Genomic DNA, 24,921 nt, shown 5'->3' with positions numbered 1-24,921 from the left:
CCGGCTTTTCTATGCATGAAAAAAAGAAGGCAATTTTCCAGTCGGAGCTCCGTCGTCATAATAATATTTTGCTTATGGATGCTTCGTCTGAAGTTGATATGAATAAAAAGAAACTTTGGAAAGCTCTACGTTCAACAAAGAGAGTTAATGAACCTTCTAAAAAGAATGGCCCTTCTCTTGTTGAGTGGGAAACTCATTTTGCAAACCTTTCGAAATCTTGTGATGATCCTGAACAACTTTCGCATGTTGATATAATTTTAAACAGTTCTTTTAATTCGCATGATTTTTCTATTTCGTTTGATTCTTTGTTGGGTGCATGCCGTAAATTAAAGCCACAATCCTCTAAAGACCATGATGGGATTTTTTCAAATCATGTGAAATTTGCTCCAACTTATTTTCTTATTCTTCTTTTGACTTTTTTTAATCTTATTCTCAAGTTTGGTAATGTTCCTCCATCTTTTAGGATTGTTGTGGTAACTCCTATTCTAAAATCTGGTAAAAGAGATCTCCTTTCTTGTGATTCGTATAGGCCGATAACGAAGGGTTCTATGATTGGTAAACTTTTTGAATTATGTATAAAGGATCTTTTTGATTATTTGGATGTTGGTCTTAATCAAGTAGGGTTCAAAAAAGGAATGGGTTGCGACCATGCGCATGCAACGTTTGATACTATAATTAAGGAGTCAAGATCTACTGGCTCCCCACTTTATACACTATTAATTGATATAAAAGGAGCTTTTGACAATATTTCGCATGCGTCCGCTCTTTCAGCTCTTATTTCTGGTGGGATTCCCCTTTCTGTGGTTAGAGTTCTTAGATCTTGGTATTCGGGGCTTAGGATAAAAATTTTTGCACATACTTCTGATTCTCTTTCTAATCCAATTTCCGTGGGTCGGGGCGTGAGACAGGGTGGGGTTTTATCTCCTTATATTTTTAACGCATGTCTGGCGGAGTGTCTTCGTTCTTTATCTACAACCCTTATTTCTTGGGGACGGGATGTGTCTTTTCTTGCATATGCTGATGATATTATCCTATTGAGCCGTTCTAAAGCTAGTCTAATTAAGAATTTTAATTCCCTTTCTAGTCTGCTTAATGTTCGGGGCCTTTCTATTAGTATTAAAAAATGTCAATATTTTCCCGTTAATGTTAATGACCGAGCTGAATTAATTTGCGATAGAAATATATCATTTCCGGTTTCTGATGCTGTTGTTTATCTTGGGTTACCTTATTCTGCTTCAGCTCGTGAATCTAAGTCGATGCTAATTTTACATATTCAAGAAAAAATTAGAAAGGCGTTTGGTTCCATAATACGGCTACGTGGTGTTTATCGTCGTGAAATTCTAGGTTCTCTTTTTAATGCAGTAGCCCTCCCGCATGTTCTTTATCCTTCCCTTCTTCTTCGAGATTTTAAAATTTGTGATTTTTCAGCAATTCGCGTTTGTTATTTTAAATATTGTAAGTTTTTACTTGGTTTTCCAATTTCCTTTAGTAATACTGAATTAGTTTCAAAATTTAAAATTAAAGAGCCGTTGGAAATAGCCAAGGTAAAAATAAATAATTTTTACCGTAAATCTGAAAATATACTTTATGTTCATAATCTTTTTCCTTTTTTTTATATAGTTTAAAAAGTGCATGATTTCATTATTACTATTTGTTGCATTTGATTAAGTTTTCTTTTGGGCAACTTGTAAATTGTTGCTATGTTTGATGGTGTGTTATTTGGATTTTTGATGATTTATTTAATTATCTTTTATACTCCTCGTTTTTGAGGGAAATAAATAAATAAATAAAAATGCAAATTGAGTTACTTCAAGTTAAAAGCATATAGTAAAATATGCAATTTAGATCACCACAGTCACATCCAAAATGTAGCACCGACTGATTCATTTTTCACTTAAATTAAAATCTCTACTTTAAGCCTGATCTCAAGAACATGCAGCCTTTTAGAAGCTGGGTATGTTGCAATCCCTCACATTAAATGGGATCTCTTGATATATCAGCAGTTATTAACGCTATAGCAGGATTATGACAGAAACCCAAAACATTTTTAGTAGAAACTCAAAGCAAAATAGGACTTGATAATACAAAATATAGATACTTTGCCTTATGATCAGAACCCTTTTTGTTCTTTAAGTAAAAGGCAAATGATACCCCACTAGGCTTCATTGGGGGAAGGGGTTCATGGGAACATCAGCCACCGTTGAATATTTCATCATGCTTGCTCGCTTCAAACTTCAATCGCTTCTTATTTTGTATATAAGGACTATTGAGGGGCGTATAACCACAATCTGATAAAAATTAGTAAATCGAGGTGCCACACTTCAACATATGTTAAGAGCTCACCTAAAAAGAACTTCCTTCGCCGAACCTAAACAGGTTAAGGAATAACCCAAGTTCTTAGTAAATGTTGAAGTGTGTTGCCTACATTTACCAATCTTGATTGATAGTGACCTCACACCTCTACATCAAAACGTTTTATTGTTTAATTTTCATTAAAATAAAATTTTCGTTTTCCATAATTTCAGTACGAAAACAACATTTATAATTTCAATGTACTATAAAGAGACATTTATATGAAATTTAACACAATTCCCGACAACAATTGCATAGATAAATTTCCCCAACTGTCAATTTCTCAATTTTCTAGATTACTATAGGAAACCAGTCGCTATACACTAGATTAAATAAAAAGAACAAGTTTCTTCAACTGAAAGTAAGGAGCAACATTAAAACTTAAAACGAACAGAAATTATTACGCTTATGAGGGGAGTTGCTCCTCCTCAACACCTCGCTCTTTACGCTAAAGTTTTTAGTACTCTAAAAAAACCTTCTCATTGTTCTAATTAAACGAACACAGTGTTTCAGGAGTCGTTCTCAAAGAATTGGGACATAATCCAAACTTCAGTGTGAAGAACGAGGTGTTGAGGAGGAGCAAACCCCCTAATATACGTAATATTATCAGTTCGTTTTAAGTATTTATGTTGCTCCTTACTTTGAGTTGAAAAACTGTTTTTTTTTTTAAATTTGATTTCTGATCTGGCATTTTTAAATAATGCCAGGGAATCTAGCAACACCTCCCCGGAAAAATCCCTCCTCCCCACGGATTTATCCTTCGCACATTACGATCCAGTCAAAAATTTATCCTGTGTGATTGCCCTCAAAACCTTCACGCGGGAGACCGACTCGTCATAGACGAAACAGGTGATAAGACTAAATTCGTATAGGAATTATGGCGAATTACCCCAGCGCAAAATTTTCCCTGAAAAATTCACCCCTGGAAACTTCCCTCCCCATGGAAAATTATCCTCTTGGAAAATAGCAAAAGCAAAAAATTCCCCCCCCCCCACCCGAAAAATGTGTACTTACTTCCCAATAACAAATACTATACGTAAACAATGGGCAACTTTTGTAACTTAAAGACCTTTCCCCAGGGGCTGTGGGTGGTCATGATATCTCCAAAGGCATAGTTATGCCTAGTAAAAAATATAATAGTTATGCATAGTAAAAAAATAATTTTATTCGATAATTTGAATTAGAAATGGATTACCCAGAAATTTTGGAGATTTTTAATATTTCGGTAGGGAGGCTGGACATCGAGTGAAAATATTTGTGATTTGAACCGTGTAATTTTCATTTGTCGAAAAATTAACAACAAAATATGGTCATGATATCTCCAAAGGCATAGTTATTCAGCCTTTTAACTATGGTGAAAATAGCTATCTTAAAATTTTGATCGGACGATTTACAGAAAAAAAAGGCGCGTGAGGGGGGACCTAGTTGCCCTCCAATTTTTTCGGTCACTCAAAACGGGCACTAGAGCTTTGAGCCCTATCCCGATATTCTAGAACCACTGGATCGATACGATCATTCCTGAAGAAAAAAAAAAACTTACAAACAACTAAACACGGACCCGTGATCTTTCTTCTGGCAAAAAATACAAAATTCCACATTTTTGCAGATAGGAGCTTGAAACCTCTACAGTTGGGTTCTCTGATACGCTGAATCTGACGGTGTGATTTTCATTAAGATTCTATGAGTTTCAAGGGCTTTTTCTGCCTTTTTAAAAAATCAGGCAAATTTCCTCAGGCTCGTCACCTTTGATGGGTAAGACTAAACGAAATGAAAATTATATATTTAAAATCAGCATAATAGGTCGATTCTTTTTATGTATCTTTTAGTATCGAAATTCCGTTTTTTAGAGTTTTGGTTACTACTGAGCTGGGTCACTCCTTACTTACAGTTCGTTACCACGAACTGTTTGATGAACACTAGTGAGTCATTTATTGACTGTTTGTTCAATTATATCCAATTACAATACAGTTAAGTTGAATTTTCCCACACCGCAGCCATGTCGGCTGTACCCCCTCCCCCCACACACACACTTACACCACTCAATTCTAGAGCTGTTACGGAGAAGAGGAGCATCAATGGTACTCCCAGCCCAGTGTCTACAGCCACTAAGTAAAAAACAGAGCGTCGAAAATAAGAGCACAAAACATCCAATTTAACCAATTCAATGCCTAAATTACTTGGACTACGAGAGCTAAGTACTGTAAATAAAGAAAAGTAGATAAAATATTTACATGATATCTATATACGTAAGACTGATCTCATAGATTGCCTGCTTCGGTTTAACTGAACGCAAATAATCGAACATCCGCCATGGAGGCGGATGGAGTTCGTCCGGAATGAGGCAGACTATGTCTGCTGACCACGTGCCTCTGGATATGGGGTTTCCCCTAACTAAACGCTCCATGTTAATGGGCAGCCTCAACCTGATGAGGTGGGCGGAGCCCACCCCAGGGACTCTCAGTATCTAGGCAAGTCCTAGCTCTAATTAGATCCCAGGCCTAGGGTCGTTGGGCCTGCAACCCTCCACCCGAAAATTTTACCGCAGCGAATAACGATGATACTGCCTCGGATGACCTACCCCCCTTTACCTTCCACGACCCCAGCATGTCCCTGGACCGATTTCAGACCATCGAATGAACCTTCTTGACCAAGGTGGAATACGCCTCGCCACCAGGAACGTACTCACACTCAACTTTCCTGGAGCTAAATGAATGCTTGTCTATGAGCTAAAACGCTTCAATATAGCTGTGGTTGGTCTTACGGAAACCTGCCTTGTCGGAAGAGAGTCCGAGGATATTGAAGAAGGATATCACCTGATCTGGTCTGGTGACCCAGAAAGCAAGACAAATAGTGTAGGCCTTGGGCTGAACGCCAGAGCCTAGAGATGCCTTCTCTCCTATAAACAAATTTCAGATAGAATACCGATGGCTCAGCTCCAGCCCAAGCAAGGAAAGTGGACAATGATTGTATGCTATGCTCCCACCAATCCGAGTCCTGCGGAATTTAAGGATCAGTTCTATACAGAGCTCTCAGCGACCCTGTCTAGAGTCCCACCCCACGACATCGTCACTCTACTGGGAGACCTTAACACGGCAGTAAAGGACGCGGGAGGCGTGTGGAAAAGAGTTCTTGGCCCTGTGGCTCCGGATCCACTGAATGACAATGGACAACGACTCCTCCAGCTCTGCACTATGCATAATCCGTTTATATCAAACACGCTCTTTAAGAGACGAGATATACACAAATACACTTGGTATAGTAACGACGGACAGACAAAGAAGATGATCGATTATGTTATGATCTCGGGTCGCTGGCGCTCATCAATAACAAATTGCCGGACTTATAGGTCGGCCGAGCTTGGAAACACAGACCATAGGATGGTAGTCGCCAAACTGAGGCTACGCCTGAGAGCACAAGGACAAGAAAGACGGCCTCCCAAGCTCGATATGAGTAGTCTGGCTACATCTGAGATGCAACAGAAGTATGCTCTCGATATTTCTAACCGGCTTAGCTGCCTCCAAGTTCTGGACGACCCTGAAGTACCATGAAAGTCTTTCAAAGACAATATACTCGATTCTTCTGGCAGTACCATTGGCCGCAACAGACACAAGAATAAACCCTGGATATCCCAGGAGACTCTGTCTGTAATCGAGCTGCGCCGGAAGCACCGCTTAGCAAAGAATATGCCAGAGTACAGACGACTCAATGGCCTGCACAATAGCCTACTGCACAGTGATAGGAAGACCGTTGTTGACAAGAAAGCCAGGGATTTTGAAGATGCTTCAAGAAAAGGAGAAACCTGCTCCCTGTACAAACACCTCCGCGAGCTGACGGAAGGGAAGACTTCCACCGGGAGCCATGTTCTGTCTGTTGACGGAAGCATGCTGGATGACGATGCAGGCCAAGTCTCTGCCTGGAGCAGTCAATTCTCAACACTTCTGAATGCCGAGGCAGTTGCTCATCCCCACCCTGATCTGATTCAAGCAGCCATGACCACACCCGAGGCTACTTCCGACCTCGTATCGCAACCGTTTACCACCTCTGAGATCCAAAATGCTGTAAAACGGTTAAATAATAATCGACCCCCCAGAGTTTGTTGTATTTCTGCAGAAGTCCTCAATTGCGGGGGTGCAGCGATGATTCTGCGGCTCCAGCCAATCTTATCAGCTGTATGGACAACGGAAAGCATACCGAATAACTGGCGTGCTGGCATCATATTGCCACTCTGGAAACGCAAGGAAAGCCGTCAAATCTGCTCCAACTATCGTGAGATCACGCTTCTCTCCGTTCCTGGTAAACTCTTCGCCATGTCACTCCTGGACAGGTGTTCCACCTTTTTGCGTAGAAACAGAAGAGCCCAGCAAGCCGGATTCATGCCCGGCAGGTCGACGACGGAGCAGATGTTTACTATGGGCCAGTTGATCGAGAAGACAGGAGAGTTCCATCGAAAAGCGTACATCGCATTCGTGGACTTTAAGGCTGCCTTCGATTCTGTTGATCGCCATTCATTTTTGCTCATACTAAGAACTACGGGTCTACCCAAGAAATATTGCTCACTTTTTGAAACGCTGTATGATGATACGGAAAGCTGCGCGCAAGTCAATGGAAGGCGTAGTCCCACATTCTCGGTGAAGACTGGCGTCCGGCAAGGTTGCGCCGCCGCTCCCGAACTTTTCAACTGTGTTATAGACCATGTTATGACTAGCACGACGAATCGCCTTCAGTTCGAAGACCGGCTACTCTCTGATGCTGACTTCGCCGACGACATAGCGCTAGTTGCGAGCACCGTCGAAAAGGTTATCAAAGCTCTCCAGGTGCTCTCAGAAGAAGCTTCGAAAGTTTGACTGAAGATCAACTGGCAGAAAACCAAATTTATGCTCCTTGAGCCCCCACGTCCCGTTCTACTGTAAAAGAAGTCAACATCGGAAGCAACCGAGTAGATGTGGTTGAAGACTTCACTTACCTGGGATCTATTTTTTCGAATGATGGCTTGATCACAAAAGAGCTTATATCTCGAATTACCAAAGCTTCAGCACTTGTTGGGATGCTTAGCAGCATCTGGCGAAAGCCAAACATAAGCCGCTTTACCAAAATGCGCATTTACAATGCGTCAGTTAGCACCGTCCTGCTGTATGGAGCGGAGACGAGACCAACTGCAAAATCTATCCTCAGCGCCGTCGATGTCGCACAGACGAAACATCTCCAAAGAATCATAAGACTTCACTGGACTGACTTCGTTAGCAACCACTCTATTGTAACGTACCGCTCAAACTCCTTTCTCGACGCAGCTCACCCAGCGTACTGTTTCGTGGTACGGCCACCTCCTTCGCATGCCACGCGACACCCCAGCACGGGTTGCATTCAACTTCGACCCCACCCTACACGGATGGAAGCGACCCAGAGGACGCCCACCCACTAGGTGGAAATACAAAGCCGATGAATTCCTCACCCAAGCCCACATCCCGGTGGAAGAAGCTGCGAGCCTAGCAAGTGATAGGTCAACCTGGAGGCGCCTAGTCTCATCATTCTCTACGCCGAACCCTCGGCAGGAGCCTTAAGTCAAGTAAGTAAGTCAAATAACCGAACATGACAGGTATATCGCATCGCAGTATTGCGTCTGAAAAGGATTGGCTCTTCCCATTTTTGGCCAGAAGCCCCTCTAGTGACTTCTCACCTAGCAGCACCTCTACCCCTGTCACCATCCTCAACATTACAGGTCTATCGCAATATTGCGTCTGAAATGGGGTTTACCTGTTCTCGTACAAGTTCGACCAAAATTACAGCCCCGCCCCCCCGAAATGTATCCCCACGTGCGTGCCAAGAGTACCAGATTCATTGTTTTTCTAGATTTGCTCTAGATCTACCTGTAAGTGAAACGCAATAGCTTTTCCCACTATTGGCCAGTAGCTCCTCTAGTGACTTCTCCCCGCCCTTTTACCTAGCAACACCTGTACTCACCTCATCATCCTCATCGTATACGGCTGGCTGTTCCACTGGTACATCTTTTATGGTCTCAATCATTTTTATAGCTGCTTGGCGTTTTGCGAGCTTTTTGGATTTTCCCGAGCCTAGAAAAAGTCAGAATAAAAAGGTTTATCGCAACTTTTTTACATTTTATGAGACTATTATTCCCTTAGAAAATCAAATATTCTCTGACTCTGAGCCCTACTAAACAAATTTCTAGAATTTATTTCTGGAACAACCAGTGGCAGCCTCAACGAAAGACAAACAAAAAAGTACTAATTTTTGCAGAACACACTGTGTGAACTATCCTGTTATACTAAATCTATAACCACATTTCAGGCAATTCATGATGGACTTTGCTTAACTACATTCAGGTTAACTACCCTGCTTGTAGAGCATGAGCACAGTAGGCGTTACAAAGTAGAACTACTATCACTTATGTGGATTACCACCATCTTTGCTGGGGGGCAAGTAGGCTATAACTGGCTGTTCCTTATCATATCAGGCATTGTTGTTTAGTAGCTCTTATATTGCAAAGTCGTATTCTCTGTTGTGGACTATTTGTCTATACAGCTGGTGATACTCTAATCGCCACAAGAGACTTGACCCCTTCTCCCCACCCTCCCAATGACAATCTCTCGAACAAATTCATGCGTACCTTACCTAGGTAGAATGTTAAGACACCACTCTATGTGTTGCTTTATGCTCTTTCCATGTATACTAACCAGTCTTTTCGTAAACTCTATTTCAAGCCCTCTAAGGGACCCTTAAAGTGACCCCTTGTTCCTTACTATTAGCCACTAGAAAATGGTTACCGGCAATTCTCAAAATAACTTTAAAGTAAGTATAAATGCTTATATCAATAACAAAAGCATTTTAATAAAGCATTGTTAATAAAATCATACAATTTTACTTTATCTTATACAGGCTTTAGGTCATAAATAAAAACAAAAAGAAAATTTACATATATTCAAAAACAGAATAATTTCGATTGTTTTAGCTGTGAATTAACGAAGCACGGAATTCTAAGACGATTTATCAGCCCAAATCATCATTATGGATGTTAGAGTAAGATGTGATGAGCTTAAATCTCCTTAGCAGGGCTTCTCCCAAACTCAATGAAAGGAATATCAGTCGTCCTGAGTAAAAACTCCAACTAGAAAATATAACGTAAAAAACACCCAAAACCGAACTTCAGCCTAGAAATCTCTAGATCAAAAGCTGATATGATACACTCCCATTATTGAAATACAGTCATGTTTAGCCTGAAAGATATGATTCGTAATCTACTATGTTTCTCCGACAATTCACATATATTTTAAAATTCGCGCCCTCTATCCTCAAAACAAATTCACACAAGCAAGCATGTTAATAAATATGAGCATTTAACATTTTGGCAGCATATTGGTTTGGACACTTCTTTTTGGAATTTGGATGCAAAAGTTTTATGACTGGTCAATATTACAAATATTTTTCCAGTTTTTCAGGTTTTTTGATTAAGAATTAGAGCATCGGATTCTAGCTTAAATTGTAAAGGTGGTCTCAGCGTCGCCTTCGCTAGTATTCCACGTAGTTATAGCATAAGCTTCGTTCAATTTGAAATCATGGTTCAGGATGGTTCTTGAACTAAATTTTTGATTCAACAGGAAAATCTAGATAATACACTGAAAAGAATCTCCCAGGAAAATGTTCGAAAGATTAAGAATGAATAAAAATAGAATAAGAAAATAAATATAAGTCAGGGAAATCACTCAGCTCTTTTTATTTTTGACTTGAGCGCATGCTTAGTGTGGTAGGAAAAGACGTCTCTGTACCTGGATGCACACAATTGCTTTTGATTGAGTTTAACGTTACTCTCAGCATTCCATAGAAGCTTCAACTTAATGCCCTTAGCCGTTCTTGAGATATTTCATATACACACTTTTGACGACCTGGCTAAATAGTCTTTTGACTAGGTCAACATTCCCTTCAAAATTCCCTAAAAGCTTGTACTTAAAACCCTTACCATTCCTGAAACCTTATAGTTACACCATTTTGGCGACCTGGACGTAGATAGGGCCTTTTGATTTATTTCTATATCACCGTTAGTATTCACTTGAAAATTTCATTTTAACGCTCTTAACCGTTCTTAAAATATAGTGGACACTCCATTTTGACAACCTGGATGCAAATAATGTATTTGGATTTAGTTCATTGTCTACCTCGACGTCCCATGGAATTTCCAACTTAGTACCCTTCCCTGTTCCTAAGATATTTCAGGTATGAAATTTTGACAACCTGAATGTACATAGCGTCTCTTGATTTTAGTTTAACATTACCCCCCATATTTTCCGAAAGTTTCAACTTAATACCCTACGGTGTTCCTGAGGTACTCACAAACATCCATTTGAACACCTAGTTAAACTACTGGTATCTCATGATTTAGTTCAACATCCTCCTCAGCATTCCCTGAAATTTTTAACTTAATAGCTATAGCTGTTCCTGAGATATTGTAGATACAACGACGTGACCAACTAGATGCAAGCAGTGTTGAACAGGTAGACAAGTAGTCTTTGATTTAGTTGAACAGCCCAACCAATATTCCCTGACAGCTTCAACTCAACACCCCTATATGTTCCTGAGATATTACAGACACGCCCACATGACAATCTGGATACATATAGTGCCTTTTGATTTAATTCAACAGCCCCATCGATATTTCCTAAAAGATTCAGCTTAATATACTTAGTTGCTTAGACGTCTATTTAACACCTGACTCGCATGCTGTATTTCCATTTAGTTCAAGATCACCCTTAACATTTTCTGAAGATTTTTTAATAGCTTTGGGCGTTCCTAAGATATTCCACACACATCCTTTTGACAACCTGGATGGAGATAGTGATAGTTTTAGTTCAAAATCCCCAGTAACATCCCTGAAAATTTCAATGTAATACCGTCAACCATTCCGGAGATACTGAAGATTTGCCCATTTGACAACCAGGATGCACAAAATGCGCTTTAATTTAGTTCGAAATCGCCGTAACATCCCTGGAGATTTCCATGTAATACCCTTGAACGTTCCTGAGATATCGAAGGTAAGCCCCTTCGACATCTAGAAGGCAAAAATGTGATTTAATTTAGTTCAGCATCCCCATTAACTTCCCCTGAAAATTTTAATTTAATACCTTTAGTCTTTCCTGAGATATTGTAGTCACGCTCTTTTGGAAACCTGGATGCAAATAGTGTCTTTTGATGTAGTTCAACATCCTCATTAAGATTCCCTGAAAGTTTCAACATAATACCCTTAGATATTAAACATAATACCCGATCCTGAGATATTAAAGATGCGCTCTTTCGACAAACAGCATGCACATGGTGTGTTTTTTATTGGTTCAACAACCCCCTCAACATTCTCTACAAGTTTCAACTAGTACAGCTAACTATTCCTGAAACATCGCAGATATCCCTTTTGACAGCATGGTTGCAAATGGTGTCATTTGAAAGAGTATTCCGTCAAAACTCCCTGAAAGTTTCAACATAATGTTCGTAGGCCTTCCCGAGATATTGCAAACTTGAAAGCACAAAATGCCTCTTGATTTAGTAAAACATTCCCAGAAAGCTTCAACTAAATACCCTTATCCATTGAAGAAATTTTGCAGATACACCCTTCTGAAAACCATGATGAACATATTCCCTTCTGAAATTAAACATTTCTTGGAAGTTCCAACTTAACACCCTCCGACACTTAAAAGATATTGCAGATACGTCCTTTTGACAACCTGGAAACACACAGTGCCAATTGATTTAGTTCAGCATCCCCCTCAGTATTTCCTGGAAGTTTCAACTTAATATCCTGAACCATTCCTGATAAACTGCATAAACCTGACAAATCGCTGTGAGATGATTTGGGGTCTCCGCTACGTCATAAGCTCCTTCTCCATCCCTATTCCTGACATCCTTGCTTGCGTGGCCTCGTAGCTGCATCAGGGTGAACCTTTAACTAGTTTTCCTAACCAAAACTGTGATTGCTAACAGCGCTGCAGAGTGACCTTGAGGAGTGGCACCCCTGGAGGAAATTATGGCCTAGTAAACAACAAAGTTTTTGCACTGGATTCTGATTAATGGATAATTCTTCTAGGTTCGGTCTGTTTCAGTGGGCTTTTTTGGACTGAAGAATTTTTCCTAGCTAATTTATCTATCATGGGTTGCCTCCCTGTTGTAGCATAATTTTTTGTAGGCATGGATATATAATGAGTCGAAGGTAAAAGACTTGAAATTGTCTGTGCAGGATTTCGACTCTTGTTGACAGAAGAGCATCGCCAACTGTGGAAACTTATGTTGTGACCTTGATGAGCCCAGGATTTCACAAAGCCTTCATTCAAATGGAGGTCCCAGAGACTTTGCTGTCCGGTTCTAAGCCGGTTTAAGCAATTCTCGTAGACTTTAGAAGATGTTTTAGTCCCGGCCCTGCCCTGGTTCTGGGGCCATTGCTTTTCCTGAGGCCAAAATAATTTCAATGATTAAAAAAACAAGAATATTGCAGCTTCGAATGTTACAGCATTAAAAAATAACTATCGTATCAACATTTTGACTGACGAATTCAGACGCTTAGAAGTGAACTTCTTGGGAGTTTAAGAACCTCATTTCCCAGGGATAGAAAACATGAAATTAGGTGATATAGAAATTATTTGCTCGGGCAGGAATGACAGCGTGCATAGGCAGGGATCAGGACTCATGATGCATAAAGAAGCTGCCAAGTCTTGTTATAGGTAGGGAAGGTATTAGAAGTAGAATACTAGTCGCTCCTTTTATGAATAAAAAAATCAGGATATCAGTCACAGTAGTATATGCCCCAGTAAAATTGACTGACGGAGAAAGTAGTGACTCAAATGAATTTTACTTACAGCTACAGGAACAAATAGACAGGGTCCCAGGTAGAAGCATGGTGTTTTTATTAGGAGATTTGAACACCCAGGTCGGTAGTAAGCATGGGAACTGTTTCTGTTCTGTTTCCAAAGCACCTGTTTCTGTTCTGTTCATACAAAAACACAGAAACAGAACAGAAACAGATGATCTGTTTTTTACGAATATGGTTTGAAAAAGGGGAAGTACCAAATGATTTTAGGAAAACCTTAATCAAGCCACTTTATAAGAAAGGTGATAAAAGTGAGTGTGGTAATTATCGAGGTATTAGTCTGGTCTCTGTAGGTAGTAAATTACTTAGTAATATGATACTTTTTAGACTGAGAAATGCCGTAAACAAAGTTTTAAGAGAAGAACAGTGCGGTTTTAGTAAAGGTAGAGGATGTGTCAACCGAATATTAACCCTTGGATTAAAAATTGAGAAGTGCCTTAGTTGTCAAACTCCTTTGGTCCTTAGTTTTATAGATTATAAGCAAGCGTTCTATTCTGTTGATAAAAGAGCTATAGCAAAGGTTTATCCTTGTATGGTATACCAGACAAATACATTAAAGCGATTAGTGCTATGTACGACAATAACACGGCAGTAGCTAAGGCAGGAAATGAATTTAGCAGCTGGTTTCATATTAAATCAGGAGTTAAGCAGGGCTGTGTTCTATCTCCCTTTATATGGATTTTGTATTAAGGAGCACAGGAAAGGCAATGGGAGACCACAGAATCAAATGGGGAGGAAAAAGTCTCCTGGACTGATGATTTAAGCATCCTAGAGGAAAGTGTGAGCAAAATGAATGAACTTTTAGAGGTTTGCGAGTTCAGGGTGCTAGAATAGGTTTGAATAGGTTACTAAGGCTAGGAATAAGTGAAGATGAAAAGGTGACGTTGGGTGATGAAAAGATTGATCAAATCGGCATCTTCACTTACCTTGGTAGTATTATTAGTAAAGATGGTGGGAGCAGTGAAGATGTTAAAAGTAGAATCGCCAAGGCTCAGGGTGTTTTTTTACAATTAAAAAAAGTTTGGAAGAATAGGAAGATAAGTCTGCAAACCAAGTTTGTTCAGCGTAGTTGATTTCCACATAGAAAATATGTTTTTGAGGAGGACACTCCCCCACAACCATCGGGGCAAGGGTTTTAATTTATGCCCTGAGGGCATATAAAAACGATGTTGGCACAATGTACTATTTATTATTTTTTTCCTTTACAGCTGGGCACTTCATATGGAAGGAGTCGTCGCAGAAACTTTAAAAGGGGCTCATTCGATTGGAAATTGAGAGTTCTAGTGCCCTTTTAAATAGTCGACAGTGATTGGAGGGCAACTAGCTCGCCCCCCCCGCACGCCCATCATTCCCCCAAACACATCCAATCAAAATTTGAGATAGCCATTTTGTTCAGCGTAGTTGATTTCCAGATAAAAAATATGTTTTTGAGGAGGACACTCCCCCACAACCCTCAGGGCAGGGGTTTTAAGTTATTCCCTGAGGGCATATAAGAACGATGTTTGCACAATATACTATGTATTATTTTTTTCCTTTAGAGCAGGGCACTTCATATGAAAGGGATCGTCCTATAAACTTCAAAAGGGGCTCATTCGATTGGAAATTGAGAGTTCTATTGCCCTTTTTAATAGTCGAAAGTGATCTGGGGGGCAACTAGCCCCCCCCCCCCCCACGCCCATCATTCTCCCAAACACATCCAATCAAAATTTTGAGATAGTCATTTTGTTCAGCGTAGTTGATTTCCTGATAGAAAATGTGTTTTTGAGGAGAAAACTCCCCCACAATCCTCAGGGCAAGGGTTTTAAGTTATGCCCTGGGGGCATATAAGATTTTTGTAGAATGCGTTGTCGTAGAAACTTCAAAACAGGCTCATTCGATTGGAAATTTGAAGGGTTAGTACGCTTTTTAATAGTCAAGTTATTGGAGGGCAACTAGCCCCCCCCCACGCCCCTCAGTCCCCCAAACACATACAATCAAAATTTTGAGATAGCCATTTTGGTCAGCGTAGTTGATTTCCAGATAGAAAATATGTTTTTGAGGAGGACAATCCCCCAAAGCCCTCAGGGCAAGGTTTTTAAGTTATCCCCTGGGGTCATATAAGGTTTTTTATAGAAGGCGTTGTTGTAGAAACTTCAAAAAGGGCTCTTTACTTAAAAAATACAAATGAATGTGCATTGTCAGTTTAATATACATATACTGATATTTAGTAATCAAAATGTTAATATTATTTGATTTATTAAAGTTATAAAAGTACAAACATTTATATTTTTTTAGTAAAGTGCAAATTTTGTTCTGGCCTTGGGAAGGAATAGGGGTTTAGCGCCCAACTTATGTTAATTTCTGCTCGTTTTGGGTTTGACTCGGTTAATTATTATAATTTCTGTTCGATTTGGGTTTCATTTATTTATCGATGATGATTTGTTGTAGTTTTACGCTTGGTAGATTACTTGATTTTATTTTTGCTCATTTTTTGTTTAATGGAGTTCTTTACTTTTCTTTGAAAAACTTATTTTGTGGAAAAAGTTTTTTAAATTAATTGAAGTATGAATGAAACTTAAAACGAACAGAAATCAAATAAACAATAAATGCAAACAAATATACAATAGATATTAATGTAAATTAACACATAAATCTTAAAACGAGTGAAACTTAAATTGAATTTGCAAATCAAGCTTGAAACGAACAAAAATCACTACAAAGCAAGTTTGGATATCGTCTCCTTCTCTCACTGTAAAAGTCTAAAACCTAAGAGGGGGGGGGGGGTTCGAAAAGTAGTGCAGGGAGGAAAAAATTTAATAATAAATAAATAACAGTAACTGAAGGCTTATTGCTCTTTATCCACAGATAAAGCTAGAGCGTTGCCTCTGATAATAATAGCGGCATATCATCGTCTCCGTAAATCTTGCTTTAAAGAGATATCGAGATCTACGAGGGCTATTCAGAAACTAGGGAACGTTTCTGTCTGACGCCACTAGACACGCGGCGATCACGTATGTTTTGGTAGGCGCGTGCTCGTAGCTTTAGTCGGCATCCAGCCGTGAGAACGAGAACATCTCCGGACTGCCCCTTCCCCAATATTCCAATTTAAAATGTGCGCTGCAATTGCAAATCCCTCCAGTTGTGAAGTGCAGTCCGTAATACGGTTTTTGTTAGCAATAAAAAACTATCGAAATTCATCGGCAACTGTGCGAAATGTATGGCAACGAAGTAATGAATGAAAGTTCAGTGCGAAAATGGTGTATCCGGTTTAAAAACGGCCGAACCAACGTGCATGATGAAGAGAGGAGTGGACGCCCGAGCATTGTGACAGACGATCTTATCGCCAAAGCTGATGAGAGGATTCGTGGGACTCATTCAAATGGGAGATTTTCCCACATCCCCCCTGCAGTCCAGACCTAGCACCGAATGATTTTCACTTTTTCCCGAAGATGAAGAACTGGCTAGCGACACAGCGTTTTAATGACCACGACGAGCTCCGAAAGTGCGTCACTGAGTGACTGAGATCGCAGGCGGCGGATTTCTATGATGAAGAAATTTCGAAGCCTCTCTACCACCACGATAAGTGCCTTAATTTGTTTGGTGACTATGTAGAAAAGTAGCATTTTAGTCACTCTTTCAGATGTATATAATAAAATATTTTTCCTGTGCCTAGTTTTTGTTTTATAACAAAACGTTCCCTACTTTCTGAATAGCCCTCGTATTTGCACCACTTTGAGATGTCTTACCTTCTTCAACGGAAAAGCCTAAGGTCTCCTCCTATCATCTAGAGCTAAAAGAAGCAATCATATTTACATTTTGGCATAACTTAGTGTCAAAGAGCAACAAAGGCTACACCCCCGTAATGAGAATAACACGTGTTGGCAAACTCTAATACTGTTAAACTGGTGCTTTCAAATTTCAGCTATAAACAATGTTTTTCTCGTCAAAAAAAACGTTAGGAAAACAATCTATGGGTGTAAGTAAGTAAGTAAGTATGACGGCACTAGACCCTTAAGGTCCGCTGACGGTGCTGATCTATGGGTGTATCTACTTGTGTCTATAAAAGCGAAGTTAGGAAAACAATCTATGGGTGTAAGTAAGTAAGTAAGTATGACGGCTCTAGACCCTTAAGGCCCGCTGACGGTGCTGATCTATGGGTGTATCTACTTGTGTCTATAAAAGCGATTCGAAAGTAGAAGAGCTGGAAGGGTGTGAGACCTAAAATTTGGAGAATTCTGAACTAATTTCAAATATTTCTGTTAGAAGAAAAAATTCCCACCTGTTTCCTTGTAAACATCCACAATGCACACCATATTGAAGATCCTGTCATGGGGCAGTCCAACCTCAGAGGCAATAAGATATCCTGGCGGAGCAAAACGTTTGGCAATGCACAGTTCCTGTAGCCTCCCAATGGGGTTACCATCGATACCATCATCATAAGGTGAACAAAAACTTCTAAAAGTACAGGTAACCTAGATAAACCTTAAATGTTTTTTTTATGACACTCGAATTTGATGCCTTAATCTTCAAAGCTTTCAACTTTTTTCAAACCTTTTGCTTGTCTTGGAACCAGGGAAGTACAAAGGTTCTTATTTGGTTTCGAGTTCAGATAAGACAGAAAGCAGACAAATTACACGACAAACAGAGGAGAGAAAGAGAACAAGACGTAAAACGAAGATTTCAAAATGGAGGTGGGAGGGGCAGACGCCCTCAACTATTTGCATACATGCCTCCTTAGCATTACTTCGGAACCTAATTTGCCCCCCCTCCAGAAAATCTGCATAATTGCCTGGTCCCACGACAGGGTGAAGATTTAAAGCTTTGAAGGAGTTATCAGGGAATTTAATTTAAAGACACAAAAAAGGCAAATAATGTTTGACTTTTTTAAGATGCCTATGCTTAGTTAACACACATACATTTTCAAAGGAATTCTTTTGTTTCAGATTTCCTCCATTATGGTTTTTCTTTTTGTGTCTTTTAATACGTTTTTGTCTTTTGTGTCCATTATGGTTTTTTCTTTTAATACTGTTAAACAGCCGCGACGAATAACTTAAGCTAGCTCACAGAAAAATGCTAGTTAGTAAATCCAAATGTTTATACTAAATCCTGTTTTCTAACGCCAAAAAGTAATTTCCGACTTCTCTTGCCCAGTCAATTACTATTTTAAATAGTAAATTGCTAAATTACAAAGTTACTAGTTTTTTCATTCAATCTCATGTTTGTTTCTTTTTTTTTACTGTGTCTATTTCGCGTAAAAAACAAAAAAAACACACACACAAAAAACAACAACAACAACAAAAGCAGCTTCACGAGCCCAAATTTAAAAACACGAACATTAAGTCGGCTAAAAATATGTCGCAAGTAAATAATTAAAAATGAGGAAAAGAAAGTTAGAGATTGTCTCTCCAAAGGAATCCATTAGACTCAACAATCTCGATATGCACCTTATATTAAGGCTTGTCACAAAGGGGTTTTGTGATCGCATAGCCTTTTCAAGCAAATCTTGAGAGTGTTGCACTTAATATGCCGAGTGTAGAATTTTGAAAAATTTGAAGGGTGACATTTTTGGATGGGAAAGAGATGGTTAGATTAGGAATGCCTCCTAAAGTGATTAGATGTGAGTAGAAAGGTAAGTATCAGGCCACATGAGATGCTAAACTTTTCAATCATTCTCTCGACAAAATGCAAGACATTATGACATTTTTCAAGACATCGGCAATAGGTATGGACCATTCCTATATAGGTAGGTAGGGCCATGGTACGGGCTATAGGTAGGGGCCATACCAATATGTAGGAACCATTCCTCACGACATCTACTATAGAGCTCTATCAGTTCTAAGCACATTTGCTATGTCCTGTTTTTAAGCGTATTGCACGTGTACTAGAACACCTGGCAGCTGTGGCTCCAAACAAGTGATCAACCATGTTTAAGAAGTAGAAAAAGCTAAAGTTATGGGCCTCCGTCCATTTGTTGTACGTCTGCTTGCTAGTTTTTTTTTTTTTTAAAGATCTCAGTGTGTCCAACTCCCTGATCCCATTTTCTTTTCTTATTAAATAAAAAAAAGGTTTTTTAACTGAAAGTAAGGAGCAACATTAAAACTTAAACGAACAAAAATTATTCCGTATATGAAAGGGACTGTCCTCTCCTCAACGCCTCGCTCTTTACGCTAAAGTTTTTTATTGTTAAAAAAATAGCGTTGGGAGAAAGAGTCTAACTTTAGCGTAAAGAGCGAGGCGTTGAGGAGGGGACATCCCAATTCATGTATGGAATAATTTCTGTTCGTTTTAAGTTTTAATGTTACTCCTTACTTTCAGTTAAAAAAAAGCTTGTTTTTTTTATTTAATTTTTGAACGTTTTTGAATTAATGCAGGTTTTGATTTTGGCTCACCGTACATGAATAACTAAAACAAGATTTTTATATTAATTTTACTTTTATTTGGTTAAGTGGCTTTCTCGAAAGTTGTTTAATTTTATTTACGAACGTTTTTATTAGTAATAAATATACGTAACTTACGAATTAACTTACGTAACGAACTTCGATATTCATATATTTTTAATACGTATATTAGGGGGTTCGCCCCCTAGTCAATACCTCGCTCTTTACGCTAAAGTTCGAATTTTATTCCAATTCTTTAAAAATGACCCCTTCATCCCAAAGGCCGTTAATTAGCATAAATAACTCTTATGAAAGTACTAAAAAATATTTGTCTTAAAGAGCGAGGTATTGACTAGAGGGAGAACCCGATCATATACTTAATACTTTCTGTTCGTTTTAAGTTTTGATGTTGCTCCTTACTTTCAGTTGAAAAACTTGTTTTTTTATTTAATTTCTGATCGTTTTTTAAATAATGCTGGGAAATCTGGTGCCCCCTTCATAGCAATGCCCCTTCCCCCATGGAAAGATCCTCTCACATAACCCCCGACCCCCCCACTAACAGAAAAAAATCCCCCCTGAAAACATATGTATACTTCCCAATAACCAATACTATATGTAAAAATTGGGTAAAGTTCATAACTTTTAGCCCTCCCCCCGGGGACTTTGGGGGATTAAGTCATACTAAAAGACATTTATTATATTTTCAACCATGCTGAACAAAATGGCTATCAAAATTTTGATCGGGTGACGTTGGGAAAAATATGAGCGTGTGAGGGGGCCTAGTTGCCCTCCAATTTTTTGGGTCACTTAAAAGGGCACTATAACTTTTAATTTCCGTTCGAATGAACCCTCCCACGATATTCTAGGACCACTGGGTCGATACAACCACCCCTGGAAAAAAGAAAAAACAAATAAACACGCATCCGTGATCTTTCTTCGAGCAAAAAATACAAAATTCCACATTTTTGCAGATAGGAGCTTGAAACCTCTGCAGTCAGGTTCTCTAATACACTGAATCTGATGGTGCGATTTTCATTAAGGTCCTAGGACTTTTAGGGGGGTGTTTTCCCCTTTTTCAAAAATCAGGCAAACTTTCTCAGGCGCGTAACTTTTTATGGGTAAAACTAAATTTGATGAAACTTGTATATTTGAAATCAGCATTAAAATATGATTCTTTTGATGTATCTATTGGTATCAAAATTTCGTTTTTTAGAGTTTCGGTTACTATTCAGCCGAGTCGTTCCTTACTTACAATTCGTTACCACGAACTGTTTGATTGTTTTAACCGTATTTTAGCAACAATTCGAGTACGTTTTAAATTTGCTGATGAATTAACTTTCTTATCACTATGACGAAGCCCTCCGACTACAGACCAGTCTAACTTGACAATAATTTTTAATGATCTAAAACGTGAATTAGGAAAGGTAGAACTGAGGGTGAGTGAAACTAAGAGCTCTTATATGACTTTTTCCTTCCTAAAGGTCGACAACCACTCTTCTCTTAATTCCCTACTGCCGACAAAGAAAACATTGAAATACTTGGAATACTTTTGGAAGAAAGATTTAAGAAGGAACTCGCACTATCTGAATAAAAAAGGCGCCTCACTTTTACATTCATTTTCCAAGCTGAAGAGATTTGGTATTCCAACTGAGGTTTTAAAGTCTATATACTGCAGCTAAGTTAAGCCTTCTCATGAGTATGCATGTTGAGCTTGACATCCGGGCTTGAGGAAAAAACAATCAGATATACTTTAGATGATACAAGAAAGAGCTTTAAAAACTATACTTGGACACAACTACTCAACATATGATGATGTACTGAAACAACTCAACCTGGACTAAATTGTTTCAAGTCTCCAACTCATCGTGGTCTACTACTCAACCTTGAGAGACCCCCTACAGAAGGACCATTCGCTAGATTCCGAAAAATAAGAAAAATTGTCCACAGTTAATGACTTAACCAGCCTCTAGTACCGAGAGATATTGCAATTCATTTGTCCCTTATTTTACTCAGTATTTTAATAATATTAACTCGACAAATATTTAATGTTTGATAGTTTATTTCAGGTATTTGCCTGTGGGTGTTTCTGAATGTACCAACCATTTATGTTTTTAATATTTTAATATATTTTGTATAACCAGTCACTATTTAACCGTGAAAATTGACTCTTGACATATATTAATTTTATTTATGACTCATTTTAATTTATTGACATTGAAGCAGCACATGCTGCTTTAAAATTTTTGTGTTGCTATCTATTTGTGTTTTGTTTTATATTTTTAGTCTTGTGTCTTCTTTTTTTTTTAACAGTTCGTGGTAACGAACTATAAGTAAGGAACGACCAGGCTCAATAGTAACCAAAAACTCTACAAAACGGAATTTTGGTAACAATAGATATATAAAAAGAATCGGATTTTTATGCTGATTTCAAATATATAAGTTTCATCAAGTTTAGTTTTACCCATCAAACGTTACAAGCCTGAGAAAATGTGTCTTATTTTCGAAAAAAGGAGGAAACACTCTAAGTCATAGGATCTTAATGAAAATCACACCATCAGATTCAAAGTATCAGCGAACTCTGTTGTAGAGGTTTCAAGCTCATATCTGCAAATGTGGAATTTGTATTTTTTGCCAGAAGAAAGATTACGGATGCACGTTTATTTGTTGTTTTTTTTTCTCAGGGGTGATCGTATTGACCCAGTGGTCCTAGAATATCGCGATATAGAGAGAGAGAGAGAGAGAGAGAGAGAGAGAGAGAGAGAGAGAGAGAGAGAGAGAGAGAGAGAGAGAGAGATAAACAGAGAGAGAGAGAGAAAGAAAGAAGAAAGAGAGAGAGAGAGAGAGAGAAAGAAGAAAGAGAGAGAGAAAGAAAGAGGAAAGAGAGAGAAAGAAAGAGGAGAGAGAAAGAAAGAAGAAAGAAAGAAAGAAAGAGGAAAGAAAGAAATAAAGAGGAGAGATAGAAGGGGGGGGGAGAGAGAGGAAGAACCGTTCGACCACATAGGTATTGGGAAGCAGATTGAAACTTTGAAAAGCAAATTTCTTACTCTACAGATAAGCTCGACCCTTTCAGTTTTTTTGCAGCTTCATCTTTCGCTTTTGTAGCAGCTGCAGCCCTAATTTTTTCCAAAATTGTCATCGCAGCAGTATGCTTGGCTTTCTTCTTTGACTGGCCACTACCCGTTGCTGTAGGAAAAAAGAAGCATATACAAATTCGAATGATTATTTACTGTATAATATAGTGCATATCATTTACTTTGTTCTTAGTTTAGGTGCCCTAAGATACCTCACTAACGATTAAGGCAAAGATTGTTTGTAGTTAAGACAAATGTTGAAGATGGATCTAGATAAAAGATAGATGTTGACTAAGAAAAAAGAAAACTATAAAATCATTTTCAATTTTAGTATAAAAGATGACAAATAATGCTATAGAATGTTTGTACTTCACAAGTTTTGTGTGCAGAAAGTAAAGTAAATAACGCTGCTAATTTCTCCCAAGTCTCATTAGAATATTTTATTTTGTGTTTCAAAAGTAATTTTTTACTGTCTAGAACACCAACCAAATTGGAAATTAGTAGATTAGGCCACACCCTCAACAATAATCCAGTATTATATTTCTTTTTACAAAAAAAAAAATCATTTACTTCGGACACAGCCATAGTTTTCACACAGAGTGATAGGAGCGAATTCCCTTCCAATAGTGTAAAAACCAAAATTCATGAGTTTAACGCCACCAACCATCAACTGAAGGTGACACAGTACCACCAGCAAGAAGATTTTTCAAAATATGTCTTTAAGTACCAAGGACACTGATGAAATCCGAAGCTTTAAATTGTTTAACTGAAACTTACTCGACCATACACTCCTTAAAAAATTAGGAAAACCCAGGAACTCACTCTCAAATAGTTAGGTAGTTTTACACTTAGCAGGCGCCAAGTTTGAAAATAAGAAGTATGTGTGAAAAATCAGCAGAAAATGAGCGTAAAAACAATATCATCATGGAACTCTAGAAATGTAACTTTCCTGATTGCTGTAGCAAAAGAAAAACACTGCCATCTAAGCTATACATTGATATGGATATTATTACAGTTATTGAAGATGAAAAACTTCAAACTATTAATCAATGAGACTTACCTTCAAAAACACCTCTTTTAGGCTATTCTCTTATATCTATGATCTATCCCTTTGACTGGCTACAGGTATACCAATAGAATCCTTACTTTCTTCTGGTTTAAAAATGTCATTTATATTACTGAAGTTTTACACATTCCCACTAGCCTATATTTGCCATATATAGGCCATTTGTTCAGTAGCAAGGATGAGCATAATGGTTGCATCATCCCACTAATTGTTGTATTGCTCGACAATCGGCTGCAGATAAAGCGGGCGTTACAACCGTTTGGTTGTTCTTTTTTTTAAATAAAAAAAAAAATTTTTTTCAACTGAAAGCAAGGAGCAACATTAAAGTTTAAAACGAACAGAGATTATTTCGTATATGATGGGGTTTCACCCCTACTCAATACCCTGCTCTTCAAACCGAAGTGTTTAACACGTATCAAAAACCGTCCTATTTTAATTAAACAACCCTTGTTATAAGGAGTCGTTCTTAAAAAATCGAAACCAACAGTTAAACTTTAGCGTAAAGAGCAAGGTGTTGAGGAGCTCCTTACTTACAGTTCGTTACCACAAACTGTTTGAACAGAAAATTTTTGTCCTTTGCATGCAGTATACAAGAATGGTATACACAAATATTTCTTGAATTAACAGATTATTTTCTTTCAGAAAAAGAAACCCAAATAAGCATAAGAAACAGCATATATAATAAGCATAAGAAACATCCCTCCCAAATCTAGGTTCTGGAACCTGGATTTGTTTTTAGTGGCGCAAACAGTAGGTTAGTGGCGCAAAACAGTGTGCTTAGTGGCGCAAATAGTAGTAACATGAGGCTCAGCGTTCCTTTAGCTTTATTTCAACACTTTTAAACCTAAAATACTTTCACTGGAAATATATCACTTATTTGAAACACCATACAACTTTGTCCTTCCAACAAAGTTTTTTTTCCAGAAAGGTAAGGGCAACGATCCCCTCAAACTTATCAAAGCCATGTTACAGTATTTTAAACTTCTTACAAAATCTTAAAACTATTTTGATAACTAAATATCAGCGCTTACCAACTAGATCTCCAACTGTGACTCTGTACTTGAAAGTTGGCTCATGTATAGCTCCTTCAATCTGTACAAGGTCATATTTGGGTGTTATGCCTTTTTTCACATACAATTCTTGCAACAATGAAACTGGTGTTTTCACCTAAAAAGAAGGAGTATCGTGATGTGCAGCATAAAGTTACACAAACATAAC

The 24,921-nt window shown here is 38.4% G+C and overlaps 1 protein-coding gene across 2 annotated transcripts in view; it reads right to left on the bottom strand.

The window, feature by feature from the left end:
• loqs (double-stranded RNA-binding domain-containing protein loquacious) overlaps positions 1-24,921 on the bottom strand; it is a 69,800-nt gene that overhangs the window by 24,880 nt on the left and 19,999 nt on the right. For both annotated transcript variants that reach the window (XM_089093757.1, XM_089093756.1), the window contains exons 2-5: positions 24,735-24,870; positions 22,611-22,749; positions 17,469-17,644; positions 8,311-8,420 (exon numbers count right to left, since the gene is read on the bottom strand). In XM_089093757.1, the coding sequence (XP_088949883.1) occupies positions 8,311-8,420; positions 17,469-17,644; positions 22,611-22,749; positions 24,735-24,870 (561 nt within the window). The remainder of the gene's footprint in view (positions 1-8,310; positions 8,421-17,468; positions 17,645-22,610; positions 22,750-24,734; positions 24,871-24,921) is intronic.

This window comes from Artemia sp. Qi Xiang Cuo, chromosome 8 (assembly GCF_049724085.1).
Source record: "Artemia sp. Qi Xiang Cuo chromosome 8, ASM4972408v1, whole genome shotgun sequence".
In the NCBI taxonomy this organism is placed as follows: domain Eukaryota; kingdom Metazoa; phylum Arthropoda; class Branchiopoda; order Anostraca; family Artemiidae; genus Artemia; species Artemia sp. Qi Xiang Cuo.
This window is presented reverse-complemented; position numbering and strand designations above follow the sequence as displayed.